The 24,431-nt window shown below is 52.2% G+C and overlaps 1 protein-coding gene across 3 annotated transcripts in view; it reads left to right on the top strand.

The window, feature by feature from the left end:
• The window catches only part of Akt2 (AKT serine/threonine kinase 2), a 48,026-nt gene extending 30,639 nt beyond the window's left edge, over window positions 1-17,387 (top strand). For 2 of the 3 annotated variants that reach the window (XM_052168115.1, XM_052168123.1), the window contains exons 5-14: window positions 8,399-8,552; window positions 8,914-9,045; window positions 10,482-10,547; window positions 11,258-11,326; window positions 12,513-12,635; window positions 14,051-14,179; window positions 14,276-14,490; window positions 14,923-15,010; window positions 15,082-15,198; window positions 16,021-17,387. In XM_052168115.1, coding sequence (XP_052024075.1) covers window positions 8,399-8,552; window positions 8,914-9,045; window positions 10,482-10,547; window positions 11,258-11,326; window positions 12,513-12,635; window positions 14,051-14,179; window positions 14,276-14,490; window positions 14,923-15,010; window positions 15,082-15,198; window positions 16,021-16,539 — 1,612 coding nt within the window. In that variant the 3' untranslated portion in view covers window positions 16,540-17,387. The remainder of the gene's footprint in view (window positions 1-8,398; window positions 8,553-8,913; window positions 9,046-10,481; window positions 10,548-11,257; window positions 11,327-12,512; window positions 12,636-14,050; window positions 14,180-14,275; window positions 14,491-14,922; window positions 15,011-15,081; window positions 15,199-16,020) is intronic. The other variant, XM_052168131.1, reaches the window with a different exon arrangement.
• The last annotated feature ends 7,044 nt before the right edge of the window (window positions 17,388-24,431 follow it).

Here is a 24,431-nt window from a genome sequence, read left to right as displayed (position 1 = left end):
AAGATGTTCTCTCTCCTGCTCTGTCTTCCTGGATGTTGCTTTGAGCAACCCTCCTCTTGCTGTCCACAAGGCAGAGCCTCTGCTGTCCCTGTGGGGACTCTGAAGAAGGTTGGCCTAGACCTGCTCAGCATTTCCGATGGAGCAGTGGAGAAAGAGAAGGTTTACTTTCTTCACCCACCCTCACCTTTTTTAATGGGAACTTGTGTTGCCCAGATCGGCCTTGAATTGATCTATGTTGCCAAGGCTGGTCATCCACTTCAATCCTCTGCCTCTGTCTCCCAAGGGAGTCCCCTGACCCTCTCGCACAGTGCTAGTCTAGAGTCTGCATAGAACACTATCACAAGATGCTATCATGCTCTACACTGTAGTTATTGTTTCATATCTCCCCAAGTTAAAAATACATTTGTCTCACCACAGCGAACCGAATTATCATCTCAGGCCAGCTGAGGTGTAACCCACTTGAAAACTGGGGGTCAAATATGGACTGCCAGCAAAAGCGGATCTAGGCTGATAGATGCTAGTTCATGGGTGCTGGGTGAGTCTAAAGAATGGCTAAGACCTTGGCTCTGGAATAGGAAAGAGAACTCCAGGAAATAGACTCAACAGAATATACAGAGACCTGGACATGAAACAACTCCTGTGTCCCAGGGACCTCAAGGAGTTCTGTGTTACCAGAGAATCAAGGGACTGCGTTTGGAAGAGGGAAAGTAGAGGCGCTCAGAGCTGGAAGCCAAAGCTTTGGAGATCCCTGCAGGACTTGGCAGGCGCTTAATAAACTGGGGTTTGTCACAGGGTTGTTAAGAGATTCAGAGGATGATAAACAGGAAGCCTGGGGCAGCAGTACCTGGCACTCAGTGGGTCAGGCCCGGCCCTGCCAGGAGAGGCCATTAACCACTGCCAGCGAGATCTGATTTCTGCTTTTTACAAGACAACTTGTCCTCAACAGCGGAGAGATTGGGCCATACTAAGACCAGGGTGAAGGTTGGGCTTTCTGTTCTTTCTTTCCTTCATAATCTCTGCTAATAAGAAAATGCCCCGGGAGTGGCCTGCCCTAGAGACCAAGCCCTAGATTCCAAAGGAAGGCAGAGCTAGAGACCCAGGGCAAGGGGGCAGCTCAACTCCCCACACTGGCGAGGGCTGGGGCTGTCCTTACTGCCTTGTTCACATAGGCCGAGTGCGAGTGAGTGTGAGTGCGAGTGTGGGGCGTGCGGGATGGGAGACAGGAAGCGCTGCTGAGAGGAGACCGACCAGGTCACACTTGCTGGACTTCGGGCTCTGTCTCTCCTTCTCCAGGCAGGGGACCTAGCAGCCATTCTGCCACCCCCACCAACAACCCCAGGGCCTATGTAGACCAGGTTAAACTCAAAGAGATGCCTCCTGAATGTTGGGATTAAAGGCGGGTGCCACCTGTAAAGGGGGGGTATTGTAAATATGAGGGAGAGGCACCTGGAAGAGTAGTAGACTGCTCACGGCCTGGAGAGAAGCCAGGAGCAGAAGGGGGTGGTGCACGAGGGGAGGGAGAGGGAGGGAGAGAGCGAGCTAGAGCAAAAGAACACAAAGGGAGGGAAGACATAAGAGCAGCAGGAGGCAGCTGAGATAGCAGGGTTCCGGAGAATGGGTAGCCTTTGGGAAGGGAGCCTGTGACCTGGGGGAACTCAGGGTAGAGAGGAGCTGAGGAGAGCTAGGGTGGGCTCTGCTCTGACAAGTGTCACAGGTGCTTGTGATGCCCGTGCGTTTGCTATGCTAGTAGGCCCCACAGACAGCATTTGTCTCTTCTGTGCTTTGGAATGTGGAAAGTTGGAGTCTGGGCCTGACACCTGCCATGCCCAGCACAAGTGTGTTCTGTGTAGAGAGGCTAGAGAACACTCAGGGACCACCTAGGCTCTGCAGCAGCGTGGCTCTCACCGGCACATTGTGTGTGTGTGTGTGTGTGTGTGTGTGTGTGTGTGTGTGTGTGTGTCGCGCACACGCGGCGGGGTGCATATGCACATGCCGTAAATTGCATGTAGAAGTCAGAGGCTGTCTTGGAAGGAGAGCCGGTTCTTTCCTTCTACCACGAAGGTTCCATGGCTTGAATCAGGTCATCAAATCTAAAGGGAAGCCAGGGCGGTGGTGGCGCACGCCTGTAATCTCAGCACTTGGGAGGCAGAAGCAGGTGGATCTCTGAGTTCGAGGCCAGCCTGGTCTACAGAGTGAGTTCCAGGACAGCCAGGGCTACACAGAGAAACCCTGTCTCGAAAAAAACAAAACAAACAAACAAACAAGAATCTAAAGGGAAGTACCTTTACCTCTGAGCCTTTTATATTACTTAAAGGCAGATTCTGAGTTTCTGCTCATACTTATTAGTGGTTTACTCTTCACTCAGCCATCTGCTAAGAACCTCTCTTAAAACTCAGAATGCCACTGTCGTGCTGGAGGTGATTGTACAGGGAGCTCATCGCTAATCTGGAGTCCAGAGTTCTCCGAAATTTAGGACATTGTGTCCCCATGGTACTCAAAATGTCTCAGATCTTGGGATCGCCTCCATGATCCTCACTCTCCCCACGTGTAGAATAAGATAAGCCGCCCAGGCGGATGGGAGGTGGACAAGCTGCCTCACCATGGAGTGCGACAGTAGCTGTCTCCAGTGGGAGGTGCTTGACCAGGCAATAAAGTCTAGGGGAATATTCTAGAATCCAAAGAACTCCAAGCTAGAAGCACTTCTGGTCCCAAGCCAGTAATTAATATGTATGCATTAACCCTCTATATATCCATGCATACTTGAGGTTTCCTAGTTTAGTTCTGTGTGTGTGTATGTGTGTACGTGTGCACATGGTACACTCTGTACAAAGTGCCTGCTTCTAGTCTATACTGTCTAAGACAGTAACGCTCCTTGATCCTGCTGTCTCTGCTAGACTGGCTGGCCCAGTGAGCCCTAGGCTCCTCCTGTCTCTGTCCCTTGGTTCTGTAACCCTCTGTCCCTGGGTACAGGTGCCTCGCTCTTTATGACAGTGCTAGAGATCTGCACTCAGTTTCTTGTGCTTACACAGCAAGTGTGTCACCTCCCAAGCCGGCCCCTTGGCCCTGACATTGTTTTTAAACATGGATTCACTCTAGGTACAGACTGCATCTTTGACTTACTCTAACCTAGTTCTCCCTTGTCTCTGTTTTTTCCCCTCACGACAGTGATATTCTTGACGAAATAAGCTAGATGCTTTGTTTACTACCTTGTGTTCTGAATGGTTCTTCTTACTTGCTTTGTTTCCCTGTGCTTGTTTGTCCTGTAAACTAGAAGTCGGTTTCAGAAGCGTTGGCAGCTATAGCCCTGCTTGCTCATAGGGCAAAGCAAGCACTACCGGAGTGTGGCTGGTCACTTGTGTGAGGCGTCTGCCGTGCTTGTGCTCCACCACAGCAGAGTTTAATAGACGGAGGAAGCACATGGCTAGAAAAGCCTGAACTCAAACTCCCAGCCCCACCATGGCGTTTGCAGCCCCCTGGTCTCCATGGGGAGATAGATGGCTAGCAGTGTACCAAGTTAGTGTGCTCTTCATTACTGAGTCTATTTTCTGTCACAGTGGGACCTACAACTTCTGCAGGAGACAGATGTGTGGCGAAGGTGGGCTGTTGAGAGCCACATGGCCTGGGCCTGGCTCCCGCCTCCCCAGCTAGGGCAGTGTGCTAGCTTGAGTAAGCATAGCTTCTCAGATGTCTCTTCTAGAAGCCAGGTGAAGGATGACAAGGTTCAGGAAAATACCATAGATGGGAGCTGTGCTCCTGGGCAAGGCAGGAGTGCCTGGGTTGTCTGTGTTGCCCCTCTGCTGGTTTGCCCGTCAGTTGGCATTTGCCAGGCTATGTGTTCCACATCCTTCCCACTTATAAAATAAGATGCCCGGGCTGATGGGAGCCAAGGGCTCCTTTACATGGAACGTAACAGTAGCTGTCTCTGCAATGGGAAGGGCAGTGGTGGTGTTTAGTGAGCAGGTCTTCTCTGGAAAGTGGCCTCAGTCACAGCTTACCAGGGAAGGTGTCCTTTGCTTTACTCCAGGGCTCTGTGAGTGGTGTCCTTTGGTCTGTGAACATTTCCAAGGGAGTATTATCCTTCCATCCTCCTGAGCCCCAGCGAGGAATTGAGGCCTGGCTGTCTGTCATCTAGGCACTTGGGTTCCTGGCACAGGGAGGAATGGCTGTGTGACACCCCCAGCCAGGTGTGGCTGTGACTGTGGAGCTCCTATTGACCACTGCTACTTTTCTTCTTCTGTCTATTGCCTGGGAAGGCTTGGTATCCTTGTGTCTTCTTTGGGAAAGGGAAGGCACTGAAGTGCCAGCTCTGGCTGGGAGCACCCTCTGCCCCAGACACCATGTTGCAAACCCTTAAGGAGTGTTCTGGACCAAGGCCCTCACTTTTTCTCTAGAATTCTGAGTGCTGCAACCTTGCAACTTTGGTCCAGTTGGAACCAGATTGGTGGTTGGTCAGGAGGTGGAAGAGCCTTTTACCACAGCCTGCCTCCTGGTACAGGCTCCGTGTGCTCTAACCAGGTGTGTCCTCTAGATCAGGCCCTACCCCAGGTTGTCACGCCTTCCAGAGGCCAGTACCTTTTGGGCTGGAGCTGTGAGGCAGAGACAGCTGGAAGGATGAGCATGTAGAGACACTGTCCCTGCTGTACTGAGTCTCACAGAAGCAGCCCTCGGAGGTGTATTTTGTCTTCCTGTCAATGAAGGCAGGAGTCACACTGCATCTTGGTCTGCAGTCTGTTTGCCATGTGACAGTCTCAAATTTCTGTGTATGGAAGTCTTTTTATATATTCATACCACTTAGATCTGTGGTTTTTAGACCATCATCAGAATACTAAGCCATGCTTAAAAACATTCTTAGCCAGGTGTGAGAATATACACCTTTAACCCAGCACCTTGGAGGCAGAGGTAGGCACATCTCTCTGAGTTTGAGGCCTGTTAAGAAGTTCCAGTAGCCAGGGCTATGTAGTGAAACCTGTCTCAAGAAACAAAACAAACCCACTTTTATAATTACATTGAAGTACACATCCACCATAGCACATGTGTGGTATCAGGATAGCTTAGGGAGGGAGTCTGTCCTCTCCTCCCCTCTCTCTGTGAGTCCTAGTTTGCAGTCAAGCATCAGGCTTAATGGTGGGAGCCTTTCCCCTCAGCCATTTGCCAGTTTCAAAGTCAGCATTTTAAAACATGTAAGTATACAATTATGGTCATATAAAGCAGACCACAGCACGTGTTGTCAGTGCTGTCCCCCACCCTCCAAGTTCTATGTTTTGGAAAACAAGAATATTAATACAGGGATTGGGCTCGGCTGTGACTTAATCCAAGGAGGGCACAGGTTAAAACCAAGTAAGAAATGCTGACTGGAGGCATGAGCTCAGGAGGGAAGAGTCTAGTACTGCCTGCCTGGGCGTGTGTGTGTGGGCTCTGGGCCAGGGACCTTTTATACCTGCCAAGCACCCAAATAGGTACAGGGCATGCCCCATTGAGAGGGACTCAGGAAGGCACGGGAGAGGGGCAGTAGCCTTTAATCTCAGCACTTGGGAGGCAGAGGCAGGTGGATCTCTGTGAGTTTGAGGCCAGCCTGGTCTACAGAGTGAGTTCCAGGACAGCCAGGGCTACACAGAGAGCCATGCCTAAAAAAAAAAAAAAAAGAGTTCTAGGCTCCATAACAAGACTCCATCTCAAAAGACAAAGAGCAGATATTAGCCCCTGTCCCTGTGGGGTGGGGGCCTCCGGTCTCTCGGTGGAGAGGAGCAGTGTGCCCAACACTTGTCTGTGCACCTGTCTCAGAGTATGGTGTGAAAGTCACACGTCTCTCTTACAAAGTGTGATTTCACAGGTAAAAGGTAGACCCCTCCTGACAGGAATAGGAACCCCAAAACTTGCTTCTGCTGGCTACGGCAAGCTTGGAGCTGAGCAGGAACTTTGTTGCCCACTGGCCCTGGGGAAGGCCACAGGTCATTTGAGCGTCCAGCGAGCAGGCGTAGAGCAGACTCGATGAGTCTTTCTTGCATCTGGCTGTTGTTTGTGCCTTGGACGCGCCAGACAAGCACTCTGCCACTGGGCTGCAGCCCTTCCTCTTCCCAGGGCCTGTTTCTGTGACTGAGTCTGTTAGTCTTTTGTGATATGGGGAAGGGAGTGGGTGCTCTGCATTTATTAGAGTCTGTCTCCTGGTCCTCTGCTTCCCAGTTCCCCATCCACGGACAACCAGGGCTCCAGAGTCCTTTGTTTTCCCCACCGACCGCTGCAGGAAGGTTGGTGCCTTCTGAGCCCTGTGTGAGGAGACCATTATCTAACTCTGAGCCTGTCCCCTACACTGCTGGGCACTGTTCTTTCTTCCTGTAGGGTATTTTAAGTCATCCCAAATCTGTGTAGACCTATCTCGGTCTTTGAGCTGCGCATATGAGCATCACACCACATACACTCTGATGCCTGTTCTGTGCCCCCAGAATCCCTTGTGTAAACTGCTGCTGCCTTGCTCCGTTGTTGCTAAGATACCTCTGTACCTGGTAAACCTTTCTGTGCCCACCCCAGCTCTGAATAATGATATGGAGACTTACTATGTTTATGATAAGCTTTGGGCACTGTAGCTGGGCAGATTCTCAGCTGGTCTAACCTAGGAACACCAACTAGCCTCCTTCCCACAATGCAGCGCATCACCTGTCCATCTCAGTCTCATCCTGGCACCTGCTGCCACCCTCATACCCTGTTCCTACCTGAAACTCTCTGTCTCTTTCAGCCCAGAAGTCCTACCTTAACTCTCCAGCCCAGCTGTTAGCCACTCAGCTGTTTATCTGACCAGTCAGAAGGTGATGGAACACGGTTTATAAAATATTCAGGCAGGATATGCCTCACAGTAATGACAGTACCAAAGTTGGCCTTGTTATCAGATCTCTGCCAACACAGAAATCAGCATTTGAATAATATAAGGATAATTTTTACACCATGTACGACACACCACCTTATGGAAGGCATGCCATTGTAGATAATACCAGGAAATGACAAGACCTGTCATCCCGCTTGGATCAAGACCTGTGTCCCAGCAGTGTCCCAGCATGATCACTTTGCACTCTAGGATCCTCTTGCTCTCCCTGGTACCCATGGAAACAGCAGAGCAGCCCAGGGGGTGGGATTGGTTCCTCTTTGTGTGACCTTGCTAGCAGTCTTCCTGCCAGCAGGGGGCAGGGCAGGGCTGAGGGCCATGCGCTCTGCTCTCTGTCTTCTTGGTCCTTGGCTCTGGGAGCCCTGCCCTTGGTGAACACTGGCTTTAGGAGCATTGTTCCTTTTCTAGACATAGACATGCAGAGTACAGTGGTTCATACAGACTGTTTAAAATTGCTGTTTTGCTGGGCCAAAAGTGGCTGTGCCACCTGAGTGTTAGTTAGCCACATGCATGTCTACATGTGGTCTCTGGTGATTTGTCCTACCTACCTCACAAAAAGAACAGTTTGCAAAGATCAATACAGCACCTTGTAGCCCGGGAAGGCCAGAGCTGGCCTGCTGGCCTCCAGCCAGCCCACCGCTGGACTGACTGACTTCAGCAGCTCCTCTTCTGCCGGCCTGGCTGGCCAGCAGAGGGAGTCCTATTGGCCAGCTCTTGCTCGCCTCATAAGATCTTGGCTGTTTTGGCTCCTGAGGCGTCCTTGTACTTCTGCTCTCTTCTTAGAGCATCAGTAGCTTGAAAACCCGAGCCTCCCACTTGCTCTGAAGCATTCAAGGTAGTGTTAAAACTGAACAGTCTTAACTTGCTGGGGACCCCTGAGTGAACCACACGGAGTCGGAATCGCTGCAAAACAATAAATGAGGAACTTTATTAAAAATACTAGCATGCTAGGGTCACTCTGTATATGAAGAGTGAGTGACCCCCACCGTCCATGCAGAGGACTTTTTATACAGACCCCAGGGCAGACTCCATTAGGCACAATGTGATTGACAGAATGGTAATATCCTCAAACAGATTGGTCCACTAGGGGATGAGGTAAATGGCCAATGGTCAGTACAGTCAGTCCTTTGGAATGTGTCCTCACCTCTAGGTCGGTCTCTCCCTCCCCACCTCCCGTGATGCAACCCAGCCCCCGACCCTTTTTAAGTTTCTGAGTTAATTCTTTCAGTAGCGCCTGTTGTTCCTCCCAAAGGCTGTGTGACTTTGTAATCTCAAGGGCTTCAAACAAATGTTCTCTGTCCTTTGATCATCTCAGGGTCCTGACTTTAACCCCACCCTACCCTCAGGCCAGAGCACCAGCAGCTGGACACTCTGTCTTTATGCTACTGCCTTCTCCGCAGACCGAGCCTGTGCAGTTTTAGTTAGGACCTGTCAGTTCTGCAGCCCAGGCTCTCATCAAGTGCTGAAGGGGGTTGGCTATGGCTGCCAGGGAGGAATTCTCAGGACTGTGTGTGCTTCCTCCAGGGAAGAGTGGATGCGGGCTATCCAGATGGTTGCCAACAGTCTGAAGCAGCGGGGCCCAGGGGAGGACGCCATGGACTACAAGTGCGGCTCCCCCGGTGACTCTTCCACATCCGAGATGATGGAGGTCGCTGTCAACAAGGCACGGGCCAAAGTGGTAAGTGCTGGTGGCCAGGGCCAGGGCTGGGGCCGCAGCAGCCCTGCCTGCCTGGGTTTCCACACAGTATCCAGGGGTTCCTGATGCAGGGCGACCTCTGCTTATAGATGCCGTGGGGGGCTACCCTGTGCCCTTGGGGTGAGTGGCTGTGCCAGGGCATACTGTTCTGGGTCTACGGGAGAAGTTGGGAGGCCCATGCTGGAGACCCTGGGCCTGTCTGCAGCTTCAGCACACAGGCGCCACGTGTCCCCACCTAGAGCCCTTGAGCCACAGCATCTTCTGGGTTCTTCTTCCTTGTTATAATTTTGTCCCATGGGTCAAGTGCTAAACACCAAAAGCCCTGCATTCTCCCTACCTACAGACCATGAATGACTTCGATTATCTCAAGCTCCTCGGCAAGGGCACCTTTGGCAAAGTCATTCTAGTTCGAGAGAAGGCCACTGGCCGCTATTACGCCATGAAGATCCTACGGAAGGAGGTCATCATTGCAAAGGTGGGCCTCGGGGCTGGGGCAGGGAGTCTTCTTCAGGAATGTCTAGACCTGACTGTCTGTAATTGTGGTTTGTAAAGTAGGACAGCCTCTGTTCTGTAAGCAGAGTGTTCCTGTCAGAGTTCGGAAGGCAACAGCAGAAAACAACACAGGGAAAGCTGAGTGGTCACCAGTGAGTTATCTCAGGCGACCTTTTACTGCAACTAAAAGCAGAGGAGACTTTATCATGAGGTCTCCTGTTTCAGGAAAAACTGATGTGTTTGCTTCTCTGTTTCTGCTGAGGCCTAGTGCTCAGTCTGAAACAGTGGCTGGAATGGATGAGAAAGGCCTCAGTGGGAGGCAGGGCACCTGATTGATATGCAAAAGACACACTGACCATCTGAGCTCTAAGCCTTGAGATGACTACAGTCACGGCTTACTGGTGGCCCACACCTTCAATCCCAGCACCCAGGAGGCAGAGGCAGGCGAATCTCTCAGTTTGAAGTCAGCCTGGTCAATGAAGAGAGTTCCAGGACAGCCACGGCTACACAGAGAAGCGTTCTCAAGAAAACAGGCCAAAAAAAAAAAAAAAAAGGTGACAACAGCCCTCCTTTTTAAAGGAGTGAGGAGGAGTGCTGGGATGGAGCCAGGGCCTTCACCCCATAAGCTCTGCGCCACTGCACCGTAGCCCAGTGTCCTCAGGAGCCACTGGCTGGTGCTAGACCAGGCTTGAGCTCTTTCAGGCCTGGGCGTTTGCCCTGCCATCTGATGCTCTGTCCTTGGTTTTCCCACACATCCTATCCCAAGTACCCGTCTCATAGGATCACTGTCTGAGGAGAAAGACCCGAGCCTGCGAGCCCTGGACCTCACTCAGCAGGGGCTGTGTGGGAGCCCAGTTGGGAAGGGTCACGGGGAGGGAAGCTCAGTGGTGGGAGCTTGCTGGGCTGGTGAGCACCTGGCTCTGAGCCCAGCCAAAGCAGTTTTTCTTGGTGGTTTTTAACATACAGCTTTTTCTCTTTCTGCCTTTTTTTTTTTTTTTTTTTTTTTTTTTTTTTTTGTCTTTTGAGACAGGGTTTCTTTGTGTAGCCCTGGCTGTCCTGGAACTCACTCTGTAGACCAGGTTAGCCTCTAACTCAGAGATCTGCTTGCCTCTTCCTCTTGAGGGCTGGGATTAAAGACGTGTCCAGCAGAAGGAAACGTTTATGATAAACTTAATAGTAAAATTTTTACACAAAGTACATAGGACATCTTTTATAAGAATGGGTTATATTGCCGGGCGGTGGTGGCGCACGCCTGTAATCCTAGCACTCTGGGAGGCAGAGGCAGGTGGATTTCTGTCTGCCCTGTGCTGGCCCTGCCATTACTGTTGCCAGTTTGGGGACGTTTCATCTGGATTTTGTTCCTTGGTGACCGCAGGTTGTCATGTGTCCCTGCCACTCACCTGCACTATCTGTCCACAGGATGAAGTCGCTCACACGGTCACGGAGAGCCGGGTCCTGCAGAATACCAGGCACCCCTTCCTTACAGTGAGTTTCCTCTCCTTGCCAGCCCTTGAGCAGAGCTCTGGGAAAGAGCTATCACAGGCACAGCTTTGGTGTAAGCCAGGCAGTGATGCCATGCACGGCATCACTGGGCTCCCAGCTGCTTGAACGCTGGGACACGGGTGGTGGTGTGGTCACTTGGTGGCCATCTTTGAGAGTGAGAGGTGCTTAGCCCAGCTGGCCAAAGTCAGAAGACTGCATTTGGGTTTTGGTTTTAAGGAACCTCAGCCGTGAACATGCCGTCGTGGTGTAGCCTCTGACTCTAGCTGAGTAGGTATGGACAGTAGCTTTGAGGCTGTGTCTCAGTGTGTATTATGTGATCCCTCGGTGTAGAAGACAACCAGAGAGCTTATGTTTTTGTAAGTAGAGGAGTTTTCAGGGCTTGGGGAACACGGTTCTCTGCTGCTGTGGACTGACGGCTTGGCTTCTTGCCTTAGAAGTTGGCACCCAATCCATTGTCACTGAGCCGTAGCAAACGAGGTTTGTGTGACACAGACAGAGCACAGCTCTAGGTGTGATGCCTCTTACAGGGGAGAGCTGGTGGGACAGCTCTGGGTGGTCAAAACATATCTCCTCCCCTGGACATGCCTAGGACTTGAACCCCTCTGACCCGCAGAGCAGGGTGTGCCAGTTCAGGTCCCTCCCTCCAGTGGCAGAGCTTTCGTTGTGTCCCAGCATTCTGGTTTCCTTCACAGGCCCTGAAGTATGCCTTCCAGACCCACGACCGCCTGTGCTTTGTGATGGAGTATGCCAACGGGGGTGAGGTGAGAGGTGGCCCCTGGCCAGTGCAGATATGCGTGTGTGCGCATGTGCGAGAGAGAGAGAGAGAGAGAGAGAGAGAGAGAGAGAGAGAGAGAGAGAGAGAGAGAGAGAGAGAGAGAAAGGAGGTTTATTGAATGTCATCAACTGCTCCCCTGCTCCCTGTGAAGCACGTAGTCCAAGATCACTTACAAGATGGGGGACAGACGGGGGCAGGTGAAGTGAGTGACTCACCAAGTTCACACTGCCACCATGTTGCTGGGCAGGGTTCAAGGCCCCGTGCAGAGGCTTCTGGGTAGTAGACTGCCATTCCCAGGATGTGTTCTTGAGGATCCCTGAGAAAGTGCATGGGCCTAGGCCCCAGCCCTGTAGCTCCAGAGTCTGCCCCATGCCTCTGTCACTGCATCGGTCGCACTGACTGACTGCTTCACTTCCATCACCCCCACATCCCGCTGCCCTCTCATTGGCACCTACCACTCATAGCATACACTCCAGCCCTTGCTCACTCAGTTATTAATAGCTAATTAATTAATGTGCTTATTTGTTTAATTCTAGGCAAAATCTCATTCAGATAGCCCAGGCTGGTTGCAAACTCATTGTCATTCTGTAGCTGAGGTTGACCTTTAATTCATGATTCTCTTGTTTCTGCCTCCCGTGTCCTGGGATCACACACCAGCCTCATCCTTAGCTCTTTATTTTTTTTTTTTTAAATGGGCTTGTGTAGCCGAGGCTAGTGTCAGACTCACCCTGTAGCCCAGGCTGGCCCTGAATCCCTACTCTGCTGTTTCAGCCTCAGTGCTGAGGTCATGGCGAGACCCATCATGCTGGGTCACATCTTTTCTCTCGTTTCCTCTGTGTCTGTGCTTTTCTTTTCTTTTCTTTTCTTTTCTTTTTTCTTTTCTTTTCTTGGGGGGGGTTGGTTTTTTGGATTTGGTTTTATCGAGACAGGGTTTCTCTGTGTAGCCCCGGCTGTCCTGGAACTCACTCTGTAGACCAGGCTGGCCTCAGAAATCACAAATCCACCTGCTTCTGCCTCCCAAATGCTGGGATTAAAGGTGTGCACCACCACCGCCCGACTCATGCCTTGCTTTTCTTGGTTCTCCTGGCTGGAGCCTGCCTCCTCTGGGGCATAGCCTGGGCTGAAGGGCCAGGTCTCTGGGAACCATTGCTGAGGCCTGACTCCTCTTGCAGCTGTTTTTCCACCTCTCTCGGGAGCGAGTCTTCACAGAGGATCGGGCACGCTTTTATGGAGCAGAGATCGTGTCAGCTCTGGAGTATTTGCACTCAAGGGATGTGGTGTACCGTGACATCAAGGTGAGAGGATGGTCTGGTGGCCGAGTGTTGGGGGTTCTGTGGAGTGCACAGGGTCAAGGATAGCCCATGGCACACACCTCACACAGTTCTGCAGTGAAGCTGCACCTGGGGGTGTCAGGTGGTGCCATCCAGAGCATAACTTGGCAGTGATACCAAAACTATGGTCCAGCCATGTGCCCTGTGCACACCAGAAAGGGGACAAGTGTTCCCCCGGGAAGTGTGCAGATGCTCAGAGAGCAGCAGCCGTCATGCTGCCCACAGTCCCTGCTGCCAAAGGGTGTGCGCCATGGAAGTGCCATTCTCCAGGGGCGCTCTGGGAGCAGAGCGAGGTGCACAGTGCCCGTGGCTGCATCCCATTGAGGGATGATGACCTTTTCATGGGCGCATTGGGATGATGCCCGGGGGTGGGGCGTGAGGCCCTGCTTCTGTGCCCTGCACAGCACACGCACTCACGAGAACCGAGTGAGGGAAGGGTTGCTGAGAGCTGGGCTCCCAGGGTTCGAGCGGAACTTAGGCCTGCAGACGCCACGGCCTTGCCAAGGTGTCCTGTACGCTGTGAGCACTGTACTGTCTCCTAGGATGCGCTTCATAGCTAGAAGAAAGTCTGAGCCATGCAGTGGTGGTGCGCTCCTTCAGTCCCAGCACTTGGGAGGCAGAGGCAGGCGGATTTCTGAGTTCAAGGCCAGCCTGGTCTATAGAGTGAGTTCCAGGACAGCCAGGGCTACACAGAGAAGCCCTGTCTCGAAAACCAAAAAAGCAAACAAAAATCCAGGCTCATGCCTATAATTCTAAGACTTGAGAAGCTGAGGCAGGAGGACTGCTTTGAGTTTAAAGCTAGCTTTAGCTACAGAGTGACCTTATCTCTAAAAAACAAACCAAATTCTGAGAACATAGTAGCACTTACAGTGAACCTTAAAAAACTAAGTCCAGGCTAGGCCTGGCGGCATGCGCCTTAACCCCAGCAGAGGCAGGCTCCTGGAAGTTTGACCCCAGCAGAGGCAGGCTCCTGGGAGTTTGACCTGTTTCAAAACAAAAAGAAACTGAAACTCCCAGTGCATGTGCTCCGCCCCTTCCTTACCCTAGAGACCCTGGTGACAGCCTGCCACCCCAGACTACTGCCTCTGCAGCAGTGTGCTGCTCAGTCTCCTAGCGCTGACTCTCCCTCGAGTGCAGCCCCTCGCTGTGCTGGCCCTAACCACAACATTGTTTTCGTTGCTACTTCCCAGCTAATGTTGCTGCTGTTAAGAATCATAATGTAAATGTGTTTTTGCTAATGATCTTAGCTGACCCCTATCAAAGAGTCGTTTGACCCCAAAGGGGTCGACACCCACAGGTTGAGAACCACTTCTTTAGTGGGGAAGAAACTCTGGGAGGAACTGTCCCGCATACATTGGCTTTTTTTTTTTTTTAAACAGCTGGAAAACCTTATGTTGGACAAAGATGGTCACATCAAGATCACTGACTTTGGCTTGTGCAAAGAAGGCATCAGTGATGGGGCCACCATGAAAACCTTCTGTGGTACCCCGGAGTACTTGGCGCCTGAGGTGTCTTGGGCTGGGGACAGGGAGCGTGGAGACCAGGGGTGGGGGAGCCCAGAGGGTAAAGCCACTCTAGCCTGGCTTCTTATCACTCCTCCTCAGGTGCTAGAGGACAACGACTACGGGCGGGCCGTGGACTGGTGGGGGCTGGGCGTGGTCATGTACGAGATGATGTGCGGCCGCCTGCCCTTCTACAACCAGGACCATGAGCGCCTCTTCGAGCTCATCCTCATGGAGGAGATCCGCTTCCCACGCACACTTGGCCCCGAGGCCAAGTCCCTGCTGGCTGGGCTGCTGAAGAAGGACCCTAAGCAGAGGTGTGGCCTGGAGTGTGTTGTCCCCTGAGCAACCCCAGTGATCCACAGGATACACCTCCCTGCACTGCCTCTTCTGAGGGGACGCAGGAACACAGCATTCCTTCTGGCCAGCCTAAGGTCGCAGGCCTGTATACGGTTGAGGCAGTGTGAGCTGTCTGCCTTGTAAGCCTACCCCACTATCCTGTCACCTCTTCATGGATAAAGATGAGGCCAGTTATGAGGCTGCCTTGTCCCAGATTGTCTTCTCCCTGCCTCTGACCTGAGCCATGAGCTCCCCAATCTGTGCATAGAAAAGGGGTCTGTGGCAGGCCAGCATCACCAGGAGCTGAGCAGGGCCTTGGCCTCTAGGGCAAACTTGCCTTTGCTTCGAGCCTGGCTCGCAGAAGCTGGAACTCTGGGTGCTGGGTGGTTGGTGATGGTTGTCTCTCCCAGGCTCGGCGGAGGGCCCAGTGATGCGAAGGAGGTCATGGAGCACAGGTTCTTCCTCAGCATCAACTGGCAGGATGTGGTGCAGAAGAAGGTGAGTGCTCTTGCCTGCTTCAGGGGTCCTCCCCTGCCTGCTGCCAGGTGACCTGACACTGCTGACTCCAGCCTCCTCTCCACAGCTCCTGCCACCCTTCAAACCTCAGGTCACTTCAGAAGTGGACACAAGGTACTTCGATGATGAGTTCACCGCCCAGTCCATCACAATCACACCCCCAGACCGATGTAAGTATCTAGGACCCCACGGTCCCTGACTGGATGGTTGAGAGGTAGGGTCTGCCCTGGCTTCTGCTTGCCCGGAGGACCGTGGTCGGCTCTTTATTGTGTCTGCCAACTTCCCCTAAGATATCTTGCCAGACCTGCTGCTGCTGTAAGAGTCACCAAGGACTATGACTAAAGTATGTTCTGGGTATAGGGACAGTCCTGGTCTTTAGAGCACTGTCTGGACTGTGTCCTCGATCTGAAGCTGCCCCGTCCTGGACAGCCTGAGCCCACAGCTTGCCTAGAACCCAGGGCCATGGGAGCCTGAGAAGCTGCCTGTCCTGGCAGTGTGGCAGCCTGGGCGCATCCTTGGCAGGAGTGGCCTGTGGGTCCCAGCCATGGGAGACTCTTGCAGGAAAAGGCCAGGCTGTGGCTAGGCAAATGGGGCTTGGGGGAAGTTCTGGAGTTGGGGGGTCACCTGGGAAATGGAGCAGACCTCGGCCATGGGAGCTTCTGTGAGGGTTCTGTGTGAGGGACAGAATTATGCCAGGGCTGTTGACAGTCCCTTGGCTGCAAGTGAATATGGGTGGGAATAGGACAGGCTAGACCCTGGCGGTAGGGAGTGCTGAGGAGACATTCAGAAGACCCAGCCAGGGAAGGAAGCCATAGCTAAGGCCTCTCTCCAGAAGCAAGCTGCTGGCCTTTGGTGCTAGTGCTGTGGCCAGTGCTCCTGGGCAGGTTTTCCTGTAGTCCCAGCATGCTCCTTTCTGGGGTGCTTTTCTAGTGAGGTGGGGGTGGGCCAGGTGCTGCGCCTTCATCTCCATGCATCTCCACCCAATCCCACAGACGACAGCCTGGGCCCGCTGGAGCTGGACCAGCGGACGCACTTCCCCCAGTTCTCCTACTCAGCCAGCATCCGGGAGTGAGCAGCCCTCTGCCGCCACGGGACACAAGCGTGGCCGCCATCCACTGCAGGGGTGGCTTTTTAAAACAAACTTTATTTTGCCTTTTGGTTTGTGTGCCCTTCCCTGTGCCCTCATCCAATCCATATCCAGTTTCTTCTTCAGTTCTTTCTCAGACTTAGCAGTCCTGGCGGCCCTCTCCTCTGGGCTCCCCTCTACTCCAGATGAGTGCTGGGGACCTCCCCAAGGACAGGCTGTTGGGAGGATGGAGAGTGAGGTCGTGGGTAGCCACAGGGTCCCCTGGATTTGGAGGCAAGCCGGTGAGGACACATCTAGAAGTTCCCTCACCCCCAGCACCCCAGCTGCCTTCTCTGCTGTCGTCTGGGCAGTCCGTCTGCTGCCACCCCACCTGGGGCAGGAAAGCAGTAATGCCCAGGGACAGGCAGAAGCCTGTGGAAGCTGAGGGATCTGGGTTTGGTTCCATGGAAAATGGAGCCAAGTCCTTGGATCTTCATGGGGGGATCCAGGAGCAGGAGCCGCCTTCCTCTTCCTCCCAAGCTGCTCCCTTGGTTCTCGATAAAGCAGGAGGAGTTTGGGGGCCGCCCTCCTGCCCACAGCCCAGTGCCTTACTACCAGGGCGGCCTAGGCAGCCGTGCCTCCCGCTGGCCCCTTCGGATGGCTTGGCCTCTGCCTGGGGCAGAGGGAAGCCAACCTTGGCTGTTACACATCTCACACCAAGACAGTATTGGACCCCTTGGACCTGACTGGGGTCTGAGAGGGGACAGAGATGGGGACAGGTGTCTCTGATACACAATGGGGCGGAGTCTGCCTCATCTCCAGAGCCCTTGTTCTGGAGCCTTAAAGTGAATGTTTGAGAGTTGTGTCAGTGCTGTGAGTGCAGTGTGCACCCTGACCTAGCAGTGAGCGTCTCAGGTTCCTGGGGTGCTGTGCCCACAGCTGTATGCAGCACTTGTGTGACTGGGCTCAGGCCGCAACCCCAGCCTGAGTGTTGGATGCCATGGGGTGCAGTGAGTGCAGGCAGTGTGCCTGCTGCTCTAGCTGTGTCTCCCTCCTCGATAGCTCTGGGTGTTTGGAAATGAGTTCTCCTGGTTTTGCTCTCCCACCACACCCCAGGATAGGAGGGTTTCAGAAAGGCAGTAGGGTGGGTGGCTGGGGATGGCTATAGGGTCATCTGTTTTTTACTTTCTATGCGTGTATGTTTATCTGAGAGTTTTCTCCATCCTTACTGGCCTTTCCTTACTCCTCGTATTTGTACGGTACAAGCAATAAAGACACTCATTTTGGACCAGGGTCCAGTCCACATTTCTTTAGCCACCCCTTCTCCTGTCCTGGAATGGGAGTGCCAGGAACCATTTATTACCTGCCCTGCCTCATTCTGAGGTCCATGGAGCCGTGGGGATGCAACCGATGGCCGTGGGGAAGTGGGCGGTGGATCCCGGCTGCAGGGAGCGTGTTGGACGCAGGGGCAGGGCTGGGTGGCTTGTGATGGACAGGGATAGGGTTCAGGCCCTTCGAAGCTGTGGGTTTGGGGCAGCTGGTGTCTGGGCGGCTCTAAACAGGAAGCCCTTGTGTGCTGGGGCAGAAGGGAGGGAGGGTCATTCACTTGGCCTCTAAGCCATAGAACAGTTTCTGTGTGGAGCCAGGAAGCCTTAATGTCCCCAAATGCCATCATAAAATCTGTGACTTAACAGCGCTTGTGGCAGCTCCCAGCAGGAACACCTGAACATTTGATTACAGCTACACAGGTCTAGGGCTGAACCCCATGCTGAGCCTGTGGCTTGTGGGGCTCACTGGGGTACTTCCTCCTTTCCTATACCAGGTTCCAGGCTCAGAGGGCCTGGTGCAGATGGATTTGTTCCAGGCTTTACTAGAAGTGGGGGCATCACAGGCATGGAGATTGCGAGCAGGGAAGTAGGCTGTGGCACAGCAGGGCTGGCGTAGACATCTGTCCCGACTGCAGAGAAGCCTGCAAGATGGGTGGGGCCGGCTTACATAAAGAAGTTTGTCCTCCCCTCCCCCATAGCTCTGATGGGAGAAGGTGAAGCCTTTGCGGCGGTGTTGCAGCCCACTGTTATGTTTTACTCAAAAGACCCTAGGTTGCTTCTCAAGCCTAAGGAAAGAAAAATGCCTTGTATTCCCCTGGGTCGCCCCTCGGTACTGGTGGCATTGTTTCTGACAATGAGTCACCTTGTGTGACTCATCTCCCAGCGGGACACATTCCTGCCTCCCTTGCCAGGGGCCCACAGTCAGCCATTCCTGTAGTGAGCACGCGTCCACAGCTCACTGAGGTGGCTGGACCGTCCTTTACAAGGCTCACTTCACACTTGTCACAGGGCTTTGTTTTCTCCCGTTTGTGTTTCTAAAAGCACCAGGAAGAAGTGAGTGAGCACCACAGCCCAGGCTGCCTGTTGTGCATCGCTCATTCTTGCCAGCTCGGCCATGCCTGCCTGCACTATGTCCCTTTGCCACCATACCTTAAAATTTTGCAGATGTCCTCAGTCTGCCGGGTCCTTGGGGGAATGAGACTTGGGGCACACTAGTGTCTTCTCAGGGATCGGGGGCCACTGTGGCCTGGTGCTCCCGTGCATGGGCGTGTGCCTCCCATCACTAGGACCTTTCTTAGGTTTCTGATTCCATTTCCCCTTATTGCTATCACCAGTGCTGTAATAAAAAATAAAAATAAGGCTCCATCTTGCTGTGTTTGTACTTTGGTATTTATGGCCGACATCCTGTGGTCTTTGAATGTGCTGGCTAGTTTTGAAATGTCTTCAGATCTGAAGAACCCTTCAGAAGCAGTACGGGATGGGCGGGTGGGTGTGGGAGGAGAGCCAGGAGGATCAAGGTTGAGCTTAGCCTAGGCTATAAAATGAGACATCCTCAGACTCAGAGATGGGATGGAGTGAAGGGAGCAGCAGATGGTTCCAGGACCTGCGGCAGGAGGACTGAGGCAAGCAGTAGCATCTCTGGGCTGCCTGAGGTAACCTACATAGCTGAGGGGCCCGGTGGGCAATGTGTGCACCATGCAAGCATAGAGATGAACGTGAGCCCAGGCATGGTGTGATGGCTCTGAACGCCTGCAGGAGACCAGAGTTGTGTTTCTAGAACCACGCTGGGCAGCTCATAACCATTTGTGACTCCACCTCCAAGAGATCTGATGCCCTCTGGTTTTCATGGGCATCACACTGGAATAGACACAGAAATAAATCTTTTGAAAGGGCGGTGCAGTAATGACCTGTGCTTATAATCCCAACACTGGAGAGATGGAGACCGGAGCATCTCTGGGCCTTGCTGGCCAGACATTCCAGCTAAATAAGCGAGTTCTGGTTCAGCCAGAGATGTGTCACAGAGTGGGAGGCTGGAGAGATGGACCAGCAGGTAAGAGCACTAGCTGCTCTCCGGAGGACTAGGTCCTGTTTCCAGCTCCCACGGGGCAGCTCCCAACCATCTGGACTTCCAGTTGCAGAGGATCTGACGCTGTTTTCTGTCCTCCATGGCGCCCAGCATACACACTACACAGACAATACACATTAAATAGTAATGTGGACGGTGATTGAAGGTGCTCTCCAGCCTTGATTGGTTTGTACACACAAACATTAGGGCTAAGACCGTAGATCGGTGACAGTGTGTTCAAGTACCAAGCTGTGGATTTGATAACCAGCACAGAAGAGATAGCCCACAGAGATATAGATCCCAAGCCAGGCAGTGGTGGGGCATGCTTTGGGGAGACAGGCAGGCAGAGCTGAGGTCGAGGCCAGCCTGATCAACAGAGTGAGTTCCAGGACAGCAAGGGCTACACAGAGACATGCGCACACACACACCCCAGTAGTGAATCGAGCCCAAGGACACCAGAGTCGAGGAGGACTCCCAGCAGGCAAGGCCAAAGACAACACAGCACTGTAGTATCTAATGCCCTCTGACTAGTCTCGGGGAGGGCAGATGGATCTGCTTCCAAGTAATGAGCCTTTCCTGGGATGTAGGCTGTGGACTCTCAGAGAAGACAGTGAATGTGGTTTGGATTCAGTGTGTGTCCAATGCTAACATGTGTATGGCTTGGTCCCCAGCTGCTGGTACTTTTCAAGAGGTGAATCGGGTCATGTTGTGCCAACCTCATGGGTTACACCACAGGCTTGCAGCTGCCTGGGCTGGTACGATGCTGGAGCTGGTTGGAGTGTGCCGGTCTGTCTGTCAGCTGCTATGGCTCCCTTTGGCCGCCTGCCTGATGTGAAGCCATCAGCTTTGTTTTTTCCTGCTCTCCTGCTACTGTGTTTCTTGCTGCAGATGCACAATGACGGGCTACACAGCCACAGAGTGAGACCTCTAATGGCATGAGCGGAAATAAATCCTCCGGAGTTGTCTTCATTAAGTATCTTGTAATGGGAATGGGAAATTTGAGGCTTTTGCAGTGTAGCACAGAATGGCCTGGAACTCAAGATCCACTGGCCTCTGCCTACAGTGTGCTGGGATCACAGGTAGGTACTGCTGTGCCCAGTCTACAGTGGTGGATTTGTTTAGTTTTGAGATAGGGTCTGATGTACACCAGGCTGGCCTCAGAATCACTGTGTAGCCTGAAATGACCTAGAACTCTTGATCTTCCTGCCTCTGCCTCCCAAGTGCTGGGATTACCAGAGGACCCCACCATGTCTGGCTGCAGTCAAAATTTGATGAACATTTCTGGTAGTGTTCACTGTCAGTATTAACCATCAGTCTGGTCAGCAGAGTGTGTTGGTGGACTCATTAAAATGGTGCTTTATCTCTGTCATCTTCCTTTCCCAAATATGTAACCAAGGCTGAGGGAAACTAAAATCAGGCAGATGTCTGACCAGTACTGATGGATGACTGAACAGGGAAGGAACTTGATAACCAAGAGAAACCCTGGTCACATCGGGCCCTTGGAGTCCAGGGTCAGAAGGATCATGCTCGGGGGTATTAGGGGTCTCTAGAGGAATAGAACTGACTGTGTGGTGTGTGTGTGTGTGTGTGTGTGTATGAGAGACAGAGACATTGGGATGGCATGGCTTACAGGCTGTGATGGTCCAGCTAGTCCAACAATGGCTGTCTTCCTACAGAAGACCCAAGAATCCAGTCCACAAGACTGGACGCCTCAGCTGGTCTTTAGTTGGCTTCCATGTCAGTGACGGGATGGACTTGCTAGCCAAAGTGGGAGCAAGCAGACAAGAAGCAAAAGCTTCCTTCTTGCCTGCCATTTATATAGGCTGCCGGGAGGAGTGTGGCCTAGATTCCTACCTTCAAAGGTCCAGATTAAACTGGGTGACATTGGCACACACATTTAATCCCAACACCCAGGCGGGCAGGTTTCTGGCCAGGCTGGTTTACACAGCATGTTCCAGGACAGTCAGAACAACACAGAGACCCCCCTCTCGGAAATCCAGAGGAGTGGGAGGAGCAGAAGAGAAGGAAGGAGAGGAGAGGAGGGAGGGGAGGAAGGAGAGAGGAGGGGGAAGAGCAGGAGGAGGAGGGTGGGGAAGGGGAAAATCCCTCACAGGTATATCCATCCACTAGAGCTTTAGTTAATTCCACATATGGCCACATTGACAAGCAAGAGTATAGACATCACCTGGGAGAAGGGTGAGTGAAGCCAGCTTAGCTGCTAACTCATCTCTGCTTGTTGCGATGTGTTAATAATGGGGAAGGTGGGGGTTGGATGTCATATAGCTTTCTGTAAAGCCTGAGGGAATGTATGTATGTATGTATGTATGTATGTATGCATGCTGGGATGTGGTCCCCCGTTCCGAGTGGACAAGGCTCTGGTTCAGTCTCCAAGGCTGCCGAAGGAAACAGAACGCCCTGTTCTTTGTTCTCCCACACTTGGCCACATTCAGTAGTTCTCCAGTTCTTCCACGTTTCAGCATTTGTCCAGAGACAAGAACGTCCCTTTACTCAAGGTCTCATCACCGAGGTAGGGAAGAGAGTTACTGTTGACACACGGTTCCCTGTCCACAAGCCTTCCTCGAGTCTCGGTCACATGCAGTGCTCTTGCCTTTAAAAATACCCCAGGGGCTGGAGAGATGGCTCAGTGGGTAAGAGCACTGACTGCTCTTCGAAAGGTCATGAGTTCGAATCCCAGCATCCACATGGTGGCTCACAACCATCCATAAAGAGATCTGACACCTACAGTGTACTTACATATAATAAATAAATAAATATTAAAAAAAAAAAAAAAGTGTTTGCAGTGCTTGCTGAGGACCCGGGTGTAGTTTCCAGTACCCACCCTGGGTAGCTCACATCAGCTCCCCCTAGAGGAGATTTGATTTTCCCTTATGTCCTCTGTTGCTACCTTCACATATGAGATTCACACAAACACGCGAAGGCACATATACACAAACACATGCCAACACACATGCGGATCCTTACAAAATCTTCTGGGGGGTCAAGTTCACTGACTGCTCTTCCTAAGCAGGTACCTCAAAGCCACCTGTGAGTCCAGGAGCTGGAATGACTTCAGACACCAAGAACACACATGCTACACAACACACATACACACACCCATGCTCATAAAAAGCTTTTAAAACAAGGCGGGCTGGAGAGAAGGCTCAGCGGTTAAGAGCACCAACTGCTCTTCCAGAGGTCCTGAGTTCAATTCCCAGCAAACACATGGTGGCTCCCATCTGTAATAGAATCTGATGCCCTTTTCTGGTGTATCTGAAGACAGCTACAGTGTGCTCATATAAATAAAAGAAATCTTTAAAAAATCAAAAAACAAAACAAAAGCAAAAACAAGACAGTGTCAGCACACACCTTTAATCCCAGAACTTAGGAGGCAGAGGCAGGTGGATATCTGAGTTCAAGGCCAACCTGGTCTATAGAGTGAGTTCCAAGACAGCCAGGGCTACATAGAGAAACCCTGCCTTTAAAAATCTAAAAATAGGGCTGGAGAGATGGCTCAGTGGTTAAGAGCACTGACTGCTCTTCCAAAGGTCCTGAGTTCAATAACCACATGGTGGCTCACAACCTTCTGTAACGAGATCTGACTCCCTCTTCTGGAGTGTCTGAAGACAGCTACAGTGTGCTTATATATAATAAGTCTTTTTAAAAAATCTAAAAATAAACAATAAGAACAAAAACATCTTTTGCAATGTTTTGATCCGGGCTGTATTATAAGGCCCTTTGCCAGCATGCTGGAGAACCTAGGTTTGATCCCCAGCACAACCCAGACAAAGCAGATTACTGGTTAGGGCTTGGTATAGACCCACTTACTGGTCTGCAGCAATGGTCAGGCCAGTTATTCTGCACTGTGTAGAATCTGCTCCTGAGGGCTGGAAGGGCAGCTCAGGAACAGTCTGCTCACAGTGTGAAACACCCCGAGTCCCACCCCTGTCATCTCCTACCCCCAGGAAAGAGTCTGGATCATGGTTTGGTGTTTGATTGGTGTTTCTTCATGGTTAAATTCAATCTCGTTTTGAGTCTTTAAAAAAAAATAGAGTTCTTTCCCAGCACTTAGGAGGCAGAGGCAGGCAAATCTCCGAGTTTGAGGCCAGCCTGGTCTACAGAGTGAGTTCCTGGTCCGCCAGGGCTACACAGAGAAGCCCTGTCTTGGAAAAGAAAAAAGAGTTCTTTCTTTCTTACCTGTTTTTGTTTTCTTTGAGATGGGGTCCCTGGCTGGCCTGAGGCGTACTCCGCAGACCAGGGTGGCCAGTTTATTTATTTGTATGTTGTGTATGAGTGTCTTACCTGTGTAGTACATCCCTGTACATACCCACAGAGGCCAGAAGAGGGCGTCAGAGGGTGTCAGTTGCCCTGCCTTCTCATTCCTGGCGCTTTCTCTTCTGAGGGTTTAGTTTCAACACCCCCAGCTCTGGGATTGCTGTGTTTAAGTCAAGTCCAGGCTGTGCTGCCACTCATTCAAGAAATACTTGCGGAGGACCTACTATGTGCCAGGTAGTATTCTAGGCACTGGAAATAGAGCAGTGATGCATGTTGGGGTGTGGGGGCGGGATAACAAAAGCCCCACCTGAGGCGCTCACAGTCCTGCTAGAAGGCAGGGAGTGCCCAGAAGCCAGTCTGAGCTACAGAGAGAGCCATTGTTTGTATTTGGGTGTGTGTGTGGGTGTGTGTGTGTGTGTGTTTTGTTTGTTTTTTGAGACAGGGCCTCTCTACTGTCCTAGAATATATACACCAAGCAGGCCTTAAACTTTGAGATCCACCTGTGGCCCAGTCACTGGGATGAAAGGTGTGCACCACCACGCCTAGTAAGCTGTGGTCTTGCTAGAAGAGAATAAGGGCAAAGAATTAGCGTACAACCATGATTTCCATGGAGACAAGGGAGTGAGGGTTCATGACTCCCTGCAGAAAGACATGGGGGTGGGGGTGGGCTGG

The sequence above is a fragment of the Apodemus sylvaticus genome, chromosome 1, assembly GCF_947179515.1.
Source record: "Apodemus sylvaticus chromosome 1, mApoSyl1.1, whole genome shotgun sequence".
In the NCBI taxonomy this organism is placed as follows: domain Eukaryota; kingdom Metazoa; phylum Chordata; class Mammalia; order Rodentia; family Muridae; genus Apodemus; species Apodemus sylvaticus.
This window is presented reverse-complemented; position numbering and strand designations above follow the sequence as displayed.